The 16,461-nt window shown below is 32.6% G+C and overlaps 2 protein-coding genes across 2 annotated transcripts; both read right to left on the reverse strand.

The window, feature by feature from the left end:
- Positions 1 to 1,399: 1,399 nt before the first annotated feature.
- Positions 1,400 to 3,728, reverse strand: LOC102631230 (AAA-ATPase At5g57480). Its single transcript, XM_006474111.4, has one exon. The coding sequence runs from the start codon at positions 3,200 to 3,202 to the stop codon at positions 1,649 to 1,651; it is 1,554 nt and encodes a 517-aa protein (XP_006474174.1). The 5' UTR covers positions 3,203 to 3,728; the 3' UTR covers positions 1,400 to 1,648.
- Positions 3,729 to 11,257: 7,529 nt separating this feature from the next.
- LOC102630939 (protein YIP4b) lies at positions 11,258 to 14,940 on the reverse strand. Its single transcript, XM_006474110.4, has 3 exons — positions 14,261 to 14,940; positions 12,054 to 12,128; positions 11,258 to 11,702 (listed from the first exon to the last, which is right to left on the reverse strand). Exons 1-3 carry the CDS (start codon positions 14,762 to 14,764, stop codon positions 11,442 to 11,444), a joined length of 840 nt encoding a protein of 279 aa, XP_006474173.1. The 5' UTR covers positions 14,765 to 14,940; the 3' UTR covers positions 11,258 to 11,441.
- Positions 14,941 to 16,461: the final 1,521 nt, after the last annotated feature.

Consider the following 16,461-nt stretch of genomic DNA (forward strand, 5'->3'; position numbering starts at 1 on the left):
AAGTATTATATGTGATATTTTTAAGCTAAATCACAAGCAGGGGCATTGCTTAAATATGTAAAATCACAAGCAGTTTGAAAAATCAAAATTTTGAAACTCTCAGCTTTTATGATTTTTCATCAAACAGCAGCGACTGCAATGCAAAATAAACGTTAAAAAAAAAGCAAAAAGTCTAGCCATCGAACATCTTTTCCCTTAAATCCCACGGCTGAATCACAAAACTACAAAGTTTCGGGTCGCATGAACCAAGTGCATGATAGCTAGATCCCATTATCAAAACGGCTTTTAACTACGCTTCTTTAGCGGGTGTGAGTGTGACACGGTGCATCAGCTGCGCCATACATCACACCGGCTTTTTTTTTTTCTTATATTATTCAAAATTTCCGTTACAAATTTTAAGTTATCAGCTGCATTTCTCTAGTCACTTGGAATTTAAGATACTGTTTAATTTAAGATATGAGAATGTAGCAAAACACGTGACATAAAATTTGGTAAAATACATTAATGGATGGACGGCAAAACATTGACTTCTTTCTCATTTTCGGAAATAGTTTCTTAGAAGTTAGAAGAGCATGGAAAGATGACAATAACCTTGGAAATTTTTTTATTTCTGAATTTTGTTAAAATAAAAGAAAATTCAAAGCGAAAAATTGGGAGAAATTACGCTTGCTAATGTTATGGTCTCCTTAGGGTGTGTTTGGAATTCAGATTAAGTTACAATACTAAATATTTTAATAATAATGAAAGACAATTGGCATTTGGAATTTTTTAATAATAATGAGAACTGAGAGGTTACATGGAAACAACTCATATCGAGAACTAACAAAACAAAGATTGTAAAGAAAAAGCTCGAGAAGGTCTAAGAAAACTTTTTCAAGTACGTCCAAGACGACAACTCGGAAACTCTTGTCTTCAATGATAAAAATATATATTTCTTAATTAATTCCTTGAATTAACTACATCGAAATAGACATAAAGTTTATACTAACAATAATTCTGTTCCTAGCATTAATTATTGATCATCATATTCATGCAATTTTGTAAATTTTACAACAATTGATGTTACAACAACAATATCATTTTCCAACATCATCTTCACAACGTACTCCACATTAACACAGTAACATAATTCGATCATTAATAATTGATCACAGATTTTTGGCTGATCTCATGATCCTCGAAAAACAACTATAATATTCCCAGTTATGAAAATGTTGCGTTTGGGTGAAAAATCAACCCATGTGCACTCACTCAATGGCACGTAGACACCCAACGAGTTCGAAATGATAATAATACGTAGCATGTGCAAGCTATACAACTCATTTCATTCAAAAATATAACAATAAGATAAACTAAAATAACATAAAAAGAAAATCCCACATGGCAAACCAAACCCACATGCCAATAAGCTTATCTTTAGATCATATATTATATATTTGACATGATTAAACTAAACATAAGATCCATCCATGATGGATATAATATCAAACAACCATAAAGTTGGACACATCCAGTATATTTGATAATAAATTCCTTCGCTAATGGCCCCCCCCACCCTAACAAAAATTTGCAGATCAATTGCCAATTTCATCTTAACCTTGACTTAATTTACTCATGTGACAGAAAAAGAAAGTGAAAAGTAAGACTTTCATTTTATTTTCTCTTCATGATCATCATCGCCTTCCTCGCAGTTATTAGCGTCTTCAATGTCACTGCCTTCTATAGGACTCTCCAATGCTCTCTTTTCTTGCTCTTCTTCTTCATAATCTGAATTTTTCACAATAATCCCTCCATGTTTCACATTCTTTTCGGCTTTCACCTTCAAAGTCTCCAACAATTCCCTCACAGCCTTGCACTTATCCCTCTTGTTTTTAATCAAAACCTCACTAATATCAGCAGGAGTCATCTCAGCCTTACCAACAACATCCTCCAGTTCCTTCAGAGTTTCATCTTCCAAGTCACTTTCCTCATACCCCAAGTAATTCTTCAGCAGAATCAACAATGCAGGATAAGAACAATAGCTCATGAAAATATGCATGTCCATTCTGCCACTTCTAAGCAATGCAGGATCAAGCTTCTCAATGTGGTTAGTAGTAAACACAAAAATCTTCTCACTCCCGCAGCAAGACCATAACCCATCAGTAAAATTCAACAAGCCTGAAAGAGTAATTGAATTATTACCATCTTCACCGCCCACTGAACCTGACCCACATCTCATTTCAGGCTCATAGTAATTGCCATTTCCACAATTACCCCTCGAACCTGACCCATTACTCCTCTTATTCCTATTACTCAAACTGATAGAACAATCAATATCTTCAATCACAATAATTGACTTCGAACTTGTTTTCATTAGCAACTTTCTCAGCTCAGAGTTGTTGTGCACTTCAGTTAATTCGAGGTCATAAATATCATAACCAAGATAATTAGCCATGGCAGCGATCATGCTAGATTTACCAGTACCAGGTGGCCCATAAAGCAAGTAGCCTCTCTTCCAAGCTCGCCCAGTCTTCTGATAAAACGACATCCCGTTTGCAAAATCTTTCAAATCCTCCATTATCTCAATCTTTTTCTCAGGATCAATGGCTAGTGTATCAAAAGTGCTCGGGTGCTTAAAGGACACGGATTCCCAAGGGTGGCCCCTTGAATCCAAAGACCCACCTCTCGAATTTGTATACAAGAGCCTGTCTTGATTCTTTCTTCTGATATCATTAGCCTTCTCCATTATGAAGTCGAGATAGCTGTCGAGAATCAAAGACTTGTCCTTTTTCTTGATCCGTAAAGTGAACCCACGTTTCTCTTCGGGTAACGGTCTCCAGGAAAACGTTTGAGTTTGTCTTGGAGACACAACGTGTTCCCAGAGAACGCCAACGCCGTTAAAGGAGTCGTAAATGGAGTCATTATTTGACAAGCCGAAGGTGATGGCACTTGAGTTGAGAGCACGGGTGAGGCTCAGGCGGCTGCCGGAGATTGAAACGGAGCTGCTTAAGTAGAGCTGGACGGCGTTGTAGAGCTCGTTGGTGTTAACGCCGTCAATTTCGGTGATATCGAAGTAGCAGTAGGAGGAGAAGATGTTGAAGATTCTGTTGAATAATTTGAGAGAAGCGAACCGGAGTTCTGGTGGGAAAATGACTTGGAGGAGGCTCTGGCAGAAGGCCAAAACGCCAAGTAATGAGGCTAGTGATGTCCAATATTCTCTCATTGTGATTTGTGACGGCCAAGTTCCGATTTTGAACTGAGATTTGTGAAGCAATGAGAGAAACGGGAAGTGGGTTGAAGCGAAAGTATGTGTTTGTGGGTGAATTTATAGAGGAAAAACGAAGGGTTCAGGAATTTGGAGGGTGGGAGGAATAAAGCAGAAGGAAAAAGAGGAGCTGAAAAGGCCGAGGAGTTTTCTTTTGGGGGGAGGGGGGGAGGGGGGGGGCAAGAAAACAAAAAGGAGTTTTGGAGTTTAGAGGTTTTGAGTTGTGGGGAGAGATCAGTAATGGGGCCAATTGGATTTTTGAGTTTTGAGTGAATTACAGGGGTTATTGTCGAACTTTATGCCTGTACACACAGTATTATTATTATTATTGTGGGTTTGAATAATAAGTTGCTTTTTGCTGATGATGCTTCTGCTTCCGCTTCAGTCGTTGCGAGAAAGCACTTCTAGCCTAGGATTGTGAAACGTGAGAGCGAGAGAAGAGGCGTGATTTGTATGCTTCAAGTTCAAGATTAGATTATTTAAAAAAAAAAAAAAGTTCAAGACTTCAAGATTTGGAAAAGTGACCGTGAGTGAGCTTAAAATAAAATAAAATCAAATCAAATAACGAGATGCTGCTTCTGCTGCAAATTTGCAGGACTGCAAAACAAAACAAGCAAGCAAACGAAGCAATTGCCCACTTGCGTGAAAAGATAATAATTTCGTTTTTCAATTTTTAACTAAATGTGAGTTTTCTTAAAAAAACGAGAGATAGATCAAGGTAGCGTTTGTTTTTTCGTTTTAAATATGAATGGATCGAAATTTAGTTGAAATTTGAATAGTTATGAATATATAAATTTAAATGATTTTTTTTAAAAAAATATCTAAATATAAGTGTTAAGTTTTTTTATTTTTTTTAAAAAAAAATCTGAAATATGGTATTTTGACATATATAACCTCATCAATATTAGCAATACTTATATTTATTGGTTAAATATATGACAAGTTATAAATAAATTATTAGATTAGTAAAAAAAAATTAATAATTTTTACTTTAACAAATCATAAAAAATAAAATATATATCAAACAAACATATTTTTTACATTGATATAGATACTTATAATGTTATTTTTAGTATATTATATTATTTTTTTCTCATTAATCACATAAGTCAATCAATAATTGTTTAATCATTTGAATTAAAATTAGTGTATTAAATAAAATTTAAAATCTATTATAAAAATAGTAAATATAAATACAGAGATATGGGCTTATTATAAAATACATTCACATAATGTTCTGTTCTGTTTAAAATTCTCATTCACAAAATTCACCAAAAAAAAAGAGAATAATAGTTGAATACACGTACAACAAAAAGGGATAAATAAAAAATGATAAAAGGACAATTTGTATAATAGAAAATAAATTTATTTAGTAGGAGTATTAATGAGAAAGAATATTAAATTTCTATTTAAATATTTTGTCATTCAAATAAAAGTCAGAATATTTATTTTTTTTCATTCAGACTTAAACATCTTATAATTAGACATAAGTGATAAAAAAATAAATAAAATAAAAAATATAAATGTCTCAACATAATTAAGATTCAGACTTCAGACAAAAAACAAATAACCCCTAATGTTGGACTAATTTTGAAATTATTTATTTATTTTATATTTGTCAAGCTTCACTTTAGATTAGATTATTGGATTGGCAATCTCAATTTACACATAGATTTAGTAGTATTAATTTTAAAAATAATTATTTATTTAATCAACCATTACTTTTATATCCAGTATATATTTAATTTAATAATCACTTTATCAAAATTTATCATGAAAATGAATAATACAAGTAATTAGTTGCTTTTATATATATTATTACCTAGCTTTTTGATAAAATAAAACATATTTAAATAGTCTTAATTTAATTTATTTCATCTGATCTAATTTATATTTGTTTATTATAATTATGTTTACCTAATAACTAATTTTCTATTTATTTAATTTTTTATTCATTATCTTTTAAATTAATTTTAATAATTATTTTATTATTAAATATTTATAAAGAGTTCATATTTATAGTTAAATGTCAACTTAAAAGGTATTAATTTTATTCAAATATAATTTAATATAACCCAGTTCAGTATTGTACTAAATATAAAACAATATTATATAATATAGTCTAATTTAATTTAATCCAATTATAATAATTAGTTCAATCTAATTTTACATGGCAAATCTAGCCTTAAAGCATGTACATCACTAATATTATTAGATTGTAATGTAATATTAAAATGAAATACTAAATGTAAACTTGTAATGTAGCAAAAGACTACGGGTTTGTGGATCCAAGACCTTTCTTTCTTTTTCATTTTTTTGGGGGCACAGAAATCAAAATGAAACACAACTTTTAATGATCTTATTTTATTGCCTAAATTTGCTCCAATTTAGAGGCACAACATTCGTGAATAGGTTTCGTATTCAGTTACTCTTCGGTCTTCACAAGCTTTCAATGATAATAAACTTAGAAACAAGTCCAAATAAAAAGTTAGAAACAACTCAACTAGTCTTGTGCTTGCGTCAATTTCAGGGCGTGGCTACCCCTCAATGCCATTACCCACTGTATTTAAAAAAAATACATTATTTAATGTAATCCCAATATCAAATATTATATATATATATATATATATAATTAGTTACGATGGAATTATTTTAAGATAGAGTATATTTTTATTAAAATTATAACGTAATTTTTATTATTTATTATTTTATATATACAACTGTAATTTATGCTCTGCCTTTAAACAGCTCCTGGATAACCATCGGTTTATGCATAAAATAAAATGAAAGATCCTTCTTTTTGTTGGTCAAAACTTACAAAATATTGAAAGGCCTGCCAAAATTACTTCATGTAGTTAATAAAATCTTAAAAGACTCAGGTTGCTTTTGAGTATAATCAATTGTTCACAGAGGAGATACGGTGAATGATTCTCTTTTCAGTCATTAATTTTTTGAAATTCTCAAAAATCAACTTGGTTTGAGGCTTAAAATTGGGATTTCCTATTTTACTTCATCTTTAATTTAATATATTACACGTGTCAAACTCTTACTGCGTACTTTATGTTTAGTCGTTTCGATGGGCACTGTGGTCTGTGCACAAGGCTCTGTCCTCGTAGCCTGTCTGAAAGGTCTGAGAGACAGGCTCTCTGATTAATTTAATTAGTAATTATTTTTGTTTTTTAATTTAATTAATTCAATTCATTTTAATGAAAGTATTTAGTGGGTTATTAAATCGGATAAAAACTTATTTAGTCCATATATTTTAATATTAGTATTTGTTTAGTTTTTATTTTTTTAAAAATGTCTCGAAATATCCTTGCCGTTAAAGTATTGATACCCCTAACGTTATTTTTTATTTCTTTTAACTTATTTTTACAATATTACCCTTTTATAATAATTTTTTTGTTTAGACATTAATAAAAAGAAAATAATTAAATTAGCAATTTCACCCTAGAAAATAAAAAAAATTATATTAATTTTTTTGCAAGCACCATTTGCACACTTCGTAGTTTGCATACAAATTTTGATAATTAAAAATTAATATTTTTATTTTTTAGGGTTAAATTGGTAATTTAATTATTTTCTTTTTATTAATGTCCAAACAAAAAAATTATTATAAAAGGGTAATATTGTAAAAGTAATCCAAAAGAAATAAAAAGTAATAATTTAATTTTTGACAATTAAAAATTAATATAATTTTTTAGGGTTAAATTGGTAATTTAATTATTTTCTTTTTATTAATGTCCAAATAAAAAAATTATTATGAAAGGGTAATATTGTAAAAGTAAGCCAAAAGAAATAAAAAGTAACGGTAGGGGTATCAATACTTTAACGGTAGGGATGTTTCGAGGCATTTTTAAAAATATAGGGACTAAATGTATACTAATCTTAAAATATAGGGACTAAATGAGCTTTTACCCCATTAAACCACGCTCTCTGAGGTCGCGCGTGTTTCAAACAGCCCTTGTTATTGGAATAATATATTCAAGGGATAATTATCAGGAATGAAAGAAATCTCTGATGATAGTGCAGTTTTTTAGTTAATCAATAATTGTAGGCGAATAAAAAATTGAAAATAATTTTACCTTCGTTGGTTACCTTTTATGATCTCTCAATAGAATGTTTTTTTTCTAAGTTTTAATCTCAAAAAGTCTAACCCCTTTACCTTTATTGGTTATCTTTTTATAACATTCCTTTGAATCCGGCCTTTCCTACAATCCACGTCTATCACTTCCCTCAACTCAAGGAAGTGGGTGCTTGATTATCGTAATTGTGGCTGAGTGGACTTCGTGCCTTGATTTTCGAGCAGGAGTGTGCGTCTTGTCAACCGCCATTGACCGTGTCTACCCATTTCAACCTCTAGCAGGAATGGTCTTAAGCTCCTAGTAGGAGGCCGGCAACCGCTGTGGTCTCGTGGAGGGTGCATTCACAAACGAGCAAAATATTTCTGTTCGTGGAAACCTGCTATTAGACATCTACTCATCTACTCCATTATAAGGAGGCTGGCTCATCGTGGAGGGTGCATTCGTGAACAAGCAAAATATTCCTGTTCGTGGACACCTGCTACCAGACATCTGCTCATCTGCTCCATTATAAGGAAACTAACTCATCGTCCAGGGCATGGCTGGTCTTGTTGAAGTATATCCCTCAAAAAATACTTACCACCATTATATATTATAATATCGTCAAATTTTTATTATGTTTTTTTTTCAAGTTGTTATATATTAAGGTACCACCATTTATTTTTTTGGATTGAAATGAGAATTTTAGGATTGAAAGTGTGGGGTGGAAGTGAGAATATGTTATTTATTTACACTCGAATAAGAGTGTGGAGTATGAATCAAAATTTCATGTATATGTTTACTTTGTCCATGTTTGGTATTAAAGTGTTGTGACTTTTAAATTATAGCTGCTGGTGGAAAAAAAATGTAATTATGGAATAAAAGTTAATATGATGCAGTAAATAAAATTTTTAAATAATAATTTTGACAAAATTGATGAAGATATAATAAATTTTTCATCATACAAGTATAAAATCAAAGCGACTTAACTTCTAAGTTACACCAATTAGAGTTTACAAAATATTTAAATGTTGTAACTTAGAAGTTACAACTGTCTAATCTCACTCCCAAAGAAGCATTTTGTCTTGGACTGAGAGTAGATTGTCTCAAATTATAATTTTATCTTTATTTAAAAATATGTAGTTTTTAATTATAAAATGAATCAAAAATATATTTGTTAAATAAATATTTATTTTGTTATTAATTTAATTATATAAATTAATAACTATTATTAATATTCTTAATCGTGTAAATTAAAAAGTATTGATAAGAGCAACACAAATGAAACATTGTTATTAATAATAGAGTAGAAAATTAATATTTTCTTAGAATAAACCACTTATTATTATTAATTATTAATATTAAATAATTATAATACTATTAGAATTAAATAAATATAATAAGTAATTTTAACTTAAAATCAATATAAATTATTTTTGGAAACTAATATGATAATATTATTTAATAAATACTATATTATTAATTAAAAAAACGTAATGCTGTTTATTTTAATAAATATAATTATATTATTTTAATAAGAAAAAGGATAAAAAAAAAGAAGTGGACACACTCCCATTTTTTGATGAGAGTGAAAGAATTTTACTCATTTCTTTAAATGCGTTGCGTAAGAGAAGGTTAGAATGTAAATTCTTCCACACTTCTCGCTTTTATTCATTCCAAGGAGGTAAAGCACAGAATAATAACACCACGTATTTACTGGAGCGGCGCAAAATGAGCACCTCTTCCCACCATTCTTTGCACCGTTACGTTGCCGTTTAGTATGATCCACTGCCGCTAGTTCAGATATATCATTTCTCCTTGTCAACAACTGTCACACTCGCACACACTTCTAGTCTACTCGTCAAATGCGAACTGCAAAAATCACGTGCACATTAATTGATACACCGCTCCGCTCTTCTTGAGAAGTTGTATCTTGACTCTCTGTGAAACAAGCATTTTAAAAAAATTACTTTTTTTTTTTTTTTTTTAAATTTATCCGCGACGTCTTCACTTCAACAAAACTAGAATACCACACTAACGAGTGATGACGTTATCTGGTGCGATAACAATAATCCCTTTGCTTTGCTTGGAGCCAGCTCGTTAAGTCCCAGCAAGTAACTCTTACCGAAACATGAATCTTGAAAAATATAAAGATAACAGTAAGTAGGTAGGCCGCTAGAAGGACCAGGGGATGCTGACGAGAGAGAGAGAGAGAGTGTGTGCCAGAGGACGTGATAAGAATCAAATCTCAATTCTCTTGTCACTTTCACACATCATATTTGTGTTTTTGGTTCATTTTGTTCGCTTATTAGGACAACTGACCTACAACGCACAAGAGATTGATTAAAGTCGTCTAGGGCACACTGTCCTAGATTCTTTTGTCTGTAGAGAATCCCTCCTAGGCTCGCGTTTTTTTTTAAAATTTTTTTTTTTAAATTTTTTTAACCCAATTTGAATTTTCATCAATCTATTTTGGGTATAAGTCACTTGGCTTGCGCTGCAGGACAAAAAATCAATCAACCCCATCTGCTGCTGGCTGCTGCACACAAAGTGTTTGCTACAAGTAAAGCTAAGCTCAACCACCAAGCAAAGCAAAGTAAGTTCCTCACCCGGTTGACTGGTTCTGTTTTGACTCACGTTTCAGTTTTCACGCTGAGTTACAGTGCAAAATGATAGTAAAATGCAGAGAACTGAAAAGGATTGTGCGTACAGGCTCAGCTGCAGCTGCTCACGGTTCACGTAAACCAAACTATACTTGCTGCAGTAACAGTTGTACATCGGGCATTGGTGTCGTCAAACTGTGTGTAAACAGTGTAATTATTTTGCAGGCATCAATCATAATACAAGGAGGGTTAAAACTTGGAAGTTAAAAAGATGAAAGGGTAAAAATAATAATAATAATAAATAAATAAATTTGACTTTGCTAGATGAATTCTTGATGGGTGTTTTTTGAGTTTGATCTGTAATTAGAGTCCGGCTTATGGTACCATAGCACAGTTGTTTCCATCCGTTAGATCCAACTTATGGTAACAACTGTAATTGGATCTAACGGCTCGATATAATTTTGCCCCTGTAATTAACCCATCGTAATCATTTTTTTCTCAAAAGTTCCCTTTTTTTTTTCTCCCCCTTGCGAGCTATGCTTTGCAGATTTACCTAGAGATAAAATCGACATGAAAAACAGAGATAAAATCGACATGAAAATGAAGGTATAAGGATCTTGAGCTTCGTTGAATAAAATACACACGATAATAGGTGGTTATATGATAAAATCATAAGAAAAACATAACAATGATTGATATAAGCCTTTCCAAGTCATCAGTCCAGTTAGTCAATCAATTGTAGGGGCCGCCCGAAGCATCGGTTTTCCAAATCCATTTTGTGGAACTAGAATGCTTGCACCACTGTTAGTTTATCATCTTCTTGCTATTATTCCTTTTTCAAGATGTTGGTAACTGCATAATATGCATCTCTGTACGCATTATTTTAATATTTTCCAAATTATTGAAAAATACACCGCATTGTTTGAATTATAAGAATAACGAATTTTAGTTTAGGCTTCTTAGCCGTTAGCCTTAAGAATATATTTCCTCCTTTCGGGCAGATTAGTATAGAAGCAGAGTCCATCAACTAATTGGGAAAAAAAATTGAAAAATCAATACAATTTGGAGCAAAATTATGGACCGGAACATCTAATTGTTTTTGTGAGGTTCGAACAAAAATCAGCTTACCAAATATATAGAGCACACAGACTTCAGTATTCTTGAAAAAAATCAGTAGATATCATCATCAGAAATATATGCCAACCACAGCCGAAGGCATTAAAACTGAATCTCCATTCAACAGTTTCATGCCTTTGCAGTAATTGTCATTTGGTTACAAACAATTGCAGCTTGAGCCATATGGACCAACACTCCAACAAATATGATACATGCACAGAGACGCAGCGAAGTTCAATACAACTAGTATAATAATATTTTTTTGATATTAAGTAGATCTAGTCTCCAAGCATTTCAAGTAAGTGTCAAAAAATTGAATTAACATAAAAGCGGGATAAACCAAGGCACAAAATTCCTATATGACTACAAGTGAGTTACAATTGCATATTGGAATACCCTATAACAGGCACCATCACATTAATCAATGGCAATGATGAGAAAACCAACAGAGACATACATGAGAAAGACAGGGTAGAGGGCGAGGGCTTTTCTTCTGGGGTTCACGGCAGAACTCATGAAAGGATAGGCAGCCCATGAGCTCCAAGCCAGTGTCACACACACTACAATCACTTTCACTAACACGTTGTCCTTCAACATGCATATTAAGGCTCCAATATCAAGAGGAAATAGACAATAACCCAGCAGACTCAGACTCTGAAAGAAAATTATGTGTCCACCCTGAAACAATGTAAATACTCACCCAAGTCAATCTATACTTAATCACATATGCAGGCTTTCAAATTTAAAGATTTTAACGTAATGGGTATTCAGTGTTCACCCTGAAAAAATGTTAATGTTCACCCAAGTCAATGTATACTCAATCACATATGCAGGCTTTCAAATTTAAAGATTACAATGTAATGGCTATTCAGTGTTTTTGAGTTTCTCTTGTACACGTAGGAATAATGAGTTGATTTAAATCCAATAACTTGCAGCATCTAAAAGGAAGCAAATTGGTAAGAGAGAGAGTGCCATGCCCACAACAGACACAGAGAAGGGAGGGGGGGCAGTAGAGAGAGAGAGTATTACCAGAAGTAGTACATTCAGGGTCAAGATCACAGCACCAGCAGCAAGTAGTGCAAATGCAACAGCGAATACCTCAGACTAGAAGAAAAGTAGGCAAAATTAGAAACTCTGTCCGCAGAAAAACAACTGATTGTTCTAAATGAATGAAATTTCATGATCTGTACTTCAACAGAAGAAATGATCATCACATAGAGAGAAGAACACTTTGAAATAGGAAACTCGCCACCATAAGCTGACAAAAATTCGGACATCTATATACGAATACATGTCAACCTAAAAAGTAAGACCCCTACCATATAGTGTGGCCTATGACAATATTCGTTCGTAGATAAGGGCAAGGGTGTTGCTAATATCATGCATTTCCTATATAACAAAAATCAACAGAAATAAAACTGTAGGAACCACAAAGTCCATATGTACAAATGGATGTGAAATCTTGGCATGCAATGCACTTATGTTTTGATGCAGGCCAGTTTGAGGGAGACACTGGCTCATGAAGGTAATTCAATCAGATATAAATGCAGTCATGGAATATCTGGATTCCTTTTACGTGGTTCTTGTCAACAGTACAGTAGTGCAGTTACATTACTATTTATCTTCTAGGACTTGAGTGCATTTATTTATTTTTTAAAAATCTTTTTCTGCTTGTTTAATTTTATTTTTAAGAGATAATCCTGCATGCTACCTGTGTACTTGGATTGCACTCCCTTCATATTTCAAAATATAAAAATCCCCGCAATGTTGGCAAACAAGCATTGACCAGAAATTTACTAAAATCAACCAAAAGCTTGACACGAGGTCAGAAGCAGGAAGCTGGAAGACCCAAGGACTTTAGTCATCCAGTATTTCTATCTTACAAGCAACTCCTACGATGCCACTGGTGACTTATTAATTTTGACTTTAGTAGAGTAATGCATAAATGGTTATGACATAATATAAGCTGAATAAAGACACCAAACAGAGAATATAATGGAGTTAGTGATACAGCAGAAGATTCCTCTGATAATACAAAATGTATTAGGGGAACATACAACTGAGCAAGGCCAGACCTCTGGTTAAGATATTGCTATTGCATAGTATATATCATAACTGATTTCTAGGTTATGCTGGAAAAAAGTACCTCATTCAACGGAGATGAGACCAACATATTACCAGAGTGAGCAAAAAAATAGACAAAAACAAATAATTAAGAGGGTCCAGCCAAGTAAACTTCTACCGTACATTATACTATTCCAAATCATAATTAGCACAATAGCTACAGTTGAATTTGCAAAAAGCGAAAGAAAGAGGGAGAGCAGGAGAGAGAAAGATGAAACACTGACTCAATCTGATTAAGCCTCAACGGGAAAAGCCATATCATACAACTTTGTCTCATGCCATAGGACTGCTTTAGGAACTGGGATTGAAACGAGACAGGTAAATATTAGCTGCAAATTGGACACATAGCTGCTTTGTCATTTAGAGGTAAAATTGAGATCCTCCTGACCAATATTTTTTGCTTAAGCAAATATCATCCTGAAGACATCTTCGAATCATAAACTTGGAGCTATACAAATCAAGACCATGTCTCTCAAAGGAAATATTAATGATGAAATCAGTTAAATTCATCCATTAATAAGTTTTAACACATTATGCGGTCACCTCACTCCTTATAGTTACACTGTTTGATGCTTTTACATATAATTAAACTACTGAAGCCAAAATATTTTGTCATCTGGTTCTGATTCAGTTTATTTTTACCAGGACTTAAGTATCAACCTTGACCAAAATGCAAAACCCACTTTTTCATTCTTTCATTTCGACATAAACTAAATACTGGTATCACAATGTAAAGCCAGCCTGAAGCATGGAATAGCAAAAAAGCTTCCGAACAAAAGTTACATAATAGGTGAAACGTATTGTCTCAATCAAGCTGTCTCAAGAATAGGATGAAACCTAACTATACCAGCCACAATGTCCACAGCCATCAACTTAAAGTCATCCAAATCTTTCGAATAATACAATCGCAAGTTATAATCATACAAAGAGTGATAACCCAAACCGATCACAAAATGCAGATGATCATTTCCTATACTAGCCGCACTGTTACATGTTAATTGCTGCATAAACTGAAACTGCCTACTAAACAGCATCTATGCTATTGTAAAACGAAGGCTTAGACAACAGAAAAGATATCGATAGGACTAAAATGCAAAAGATAGAAAGCTGACCTTCTTGACAGAGGCTGACCATGAAAGAGTGAGTCCCAAAAACACTATAAAGAAAAAGGGACCCCACAGATCCCAATCTCTAAGCGCCTTGCCGGGGTCTTCCCTGTATGGATTCGGAAACACAACGAGCTTCAAATTACTCACAATTCGCGACAGATCTCTCTTGACAGTGTCCCAAACCGGCTCGGTCAGCGTGTTCGGGGGCGAGCCGAACCCAGTCGAGGCGATGTTAGGGCGGGAACCGCCAGAGATGGTGGAGGATGGGAGAGGGGGAGGGACGGGGACAGATGGCACCTTCTGATTGGAAGAGGTCGGGGGAGGAGGAGGGATGTTTGACTGGATGAATGGTGCAGAAGAGACCGGGATGGTCGCCGGCCGCGGCGGGCTAGGGGGCCGAGCCGGGAGGACGGTGGCGGGGCTGGCGTTGATTAGGTTTTCGATCTCGTCGATGTCGGATTGGGAGGACGCGTGGAGAGGTATTGTATCGCTGTGCGGGTTCGACATTTTCTAAGAAAATGTTTAACGCTTATTTAAATTTTCTCGGGAAAGTGACGAGATCTAACAAGGAATTGGCAGATCTAGAGAGGGAAGCGAGACTGGAAAAAAACGAAGTGGTTTTTAGTGTGGAAGCATTTGGAATTTTTGATTTTCTGTTGGATCTGGTACGGGGTTTGAGTTTATTGCGAATATTTCAAACGTCGTCGTCAAGAGGACCCCCAAGAAGGGAAAAATGAAAATTTGTGGGGGTGAAAATGAGAATAGAGACAACAACAAAAGTTATTTTTCATTTTCAAAATATTTTTTAAATAAGATTTTATTACTTATTTAAACAGTCACAACAGTATTTAAAATTTTAAAATATATTTTAATTAAGATTATTTAAATAAAAAATAATTTTATCTTTAATTTTATAAAATTACTTTTCCTCACTTCAATTTATATTTTATTATTTTTATTAGAGAGAAAAATATTTTAATTAACATTATTTTTAAAATTTTTTTTATTTAATTAAGATAATATTAACTTATTTTTATTTAAAAAATCTTTTAGAGAATAATATATATTTTTAATATCTTTTTATCATATAAATAAGTAAATAAATATTTAAAAAATAAAATTAATAAAGACTTTTAAACATAATAATTTTTTTTTTCATTTCCTGTCAACCGGGTCCTGACCCTTTTCCCGTAATTATTATTACTTATCTCAAAAGTAGTTTATATTATCACATTTTTGGGCTTGAATTCCGTCTTCTCATATTATCTGGGCTATAAAGTATAAACTAGTCATGTCTTTGTTGTTAAACGGTACCAAACTTTTCATTTTAAATTGCATATTAATTCTCTAATTTAATTTAAACAACAAATCGATTATAAAGCATGATTATTTATTTATTTTATTATTATTATTATTATTCAATATTTATTTCAGTCGATGCATTTTAATTGACAGCGAGGCCTGTTTTCGGCTCTTTCGAACTCCAAAGTTTGGGTCATGCTTCAACCTTCGGCCCCAAGTTTTAATTGACAACGACCGCGTCAGTCAAAAGTGTCGAACCCCCCAGCCGCCCTGCTGCCAAGTGCCAAGCCAAATGTTGCTGTTCATTCTTGATCAGCTGAAAAATTAAATTTTCTTAAAAAAATAATAATAATACAATATATTAGTTGTTAATTAAAGGAAGGTACATATATCTTGTAGTAATTGACCATGCTGTGACAAAGCAAAGCCGTTATATTATTGGTTTCTAAGCCCACTGAAAGAAAGAAACCGAAAGTTAGCCACCTTTTTTTAACACTCCCTTCTCCATTCATGCTTTTACATAAAGGCAAAAAAACTAAGGGTCTAAATGCCTAATATTAATATTAAAAATAAGCCGCAACAGGTCCATTTCACATGAAATATGAATGAGATAATCCAAACTTTTTATTTTTTTTATTTTTAGTTTTTAACTTTCATTTTTCGGTAATCTATAATAATAAAAATAATAAAATAAAATAAAAATTGAAAGTAAGATATTGTTTATTTATTAGTCTGAAGTTTGAAAAAACATGTTATTCATACATTTTCATTCATACTTATTTAGATTTCAACTGAATAATTTTGGGAAAAAAAGAAAGAAATCTAATCTAACTTTTTGTTTCTTTTCTTATTATAGAGATAGATATATTCTTAAAATTTGTACATATAGAAATAGAAATAAT

This window comes from Citrus sinensis, chromosome 9 (assembly GCF_022201045.2).
Source record: "Citrus sinensis cultivar Valencia sweet orange chromosome 9, DVS_A1.0, whole genome shotgun sequence".
Taxonomy (NCBI): Eukaryota; Viridiplantae; Streptophyta; class Magnoliopsida; order Sapindales; family Rutaceae; genus Citrus; species Citrus sinensis.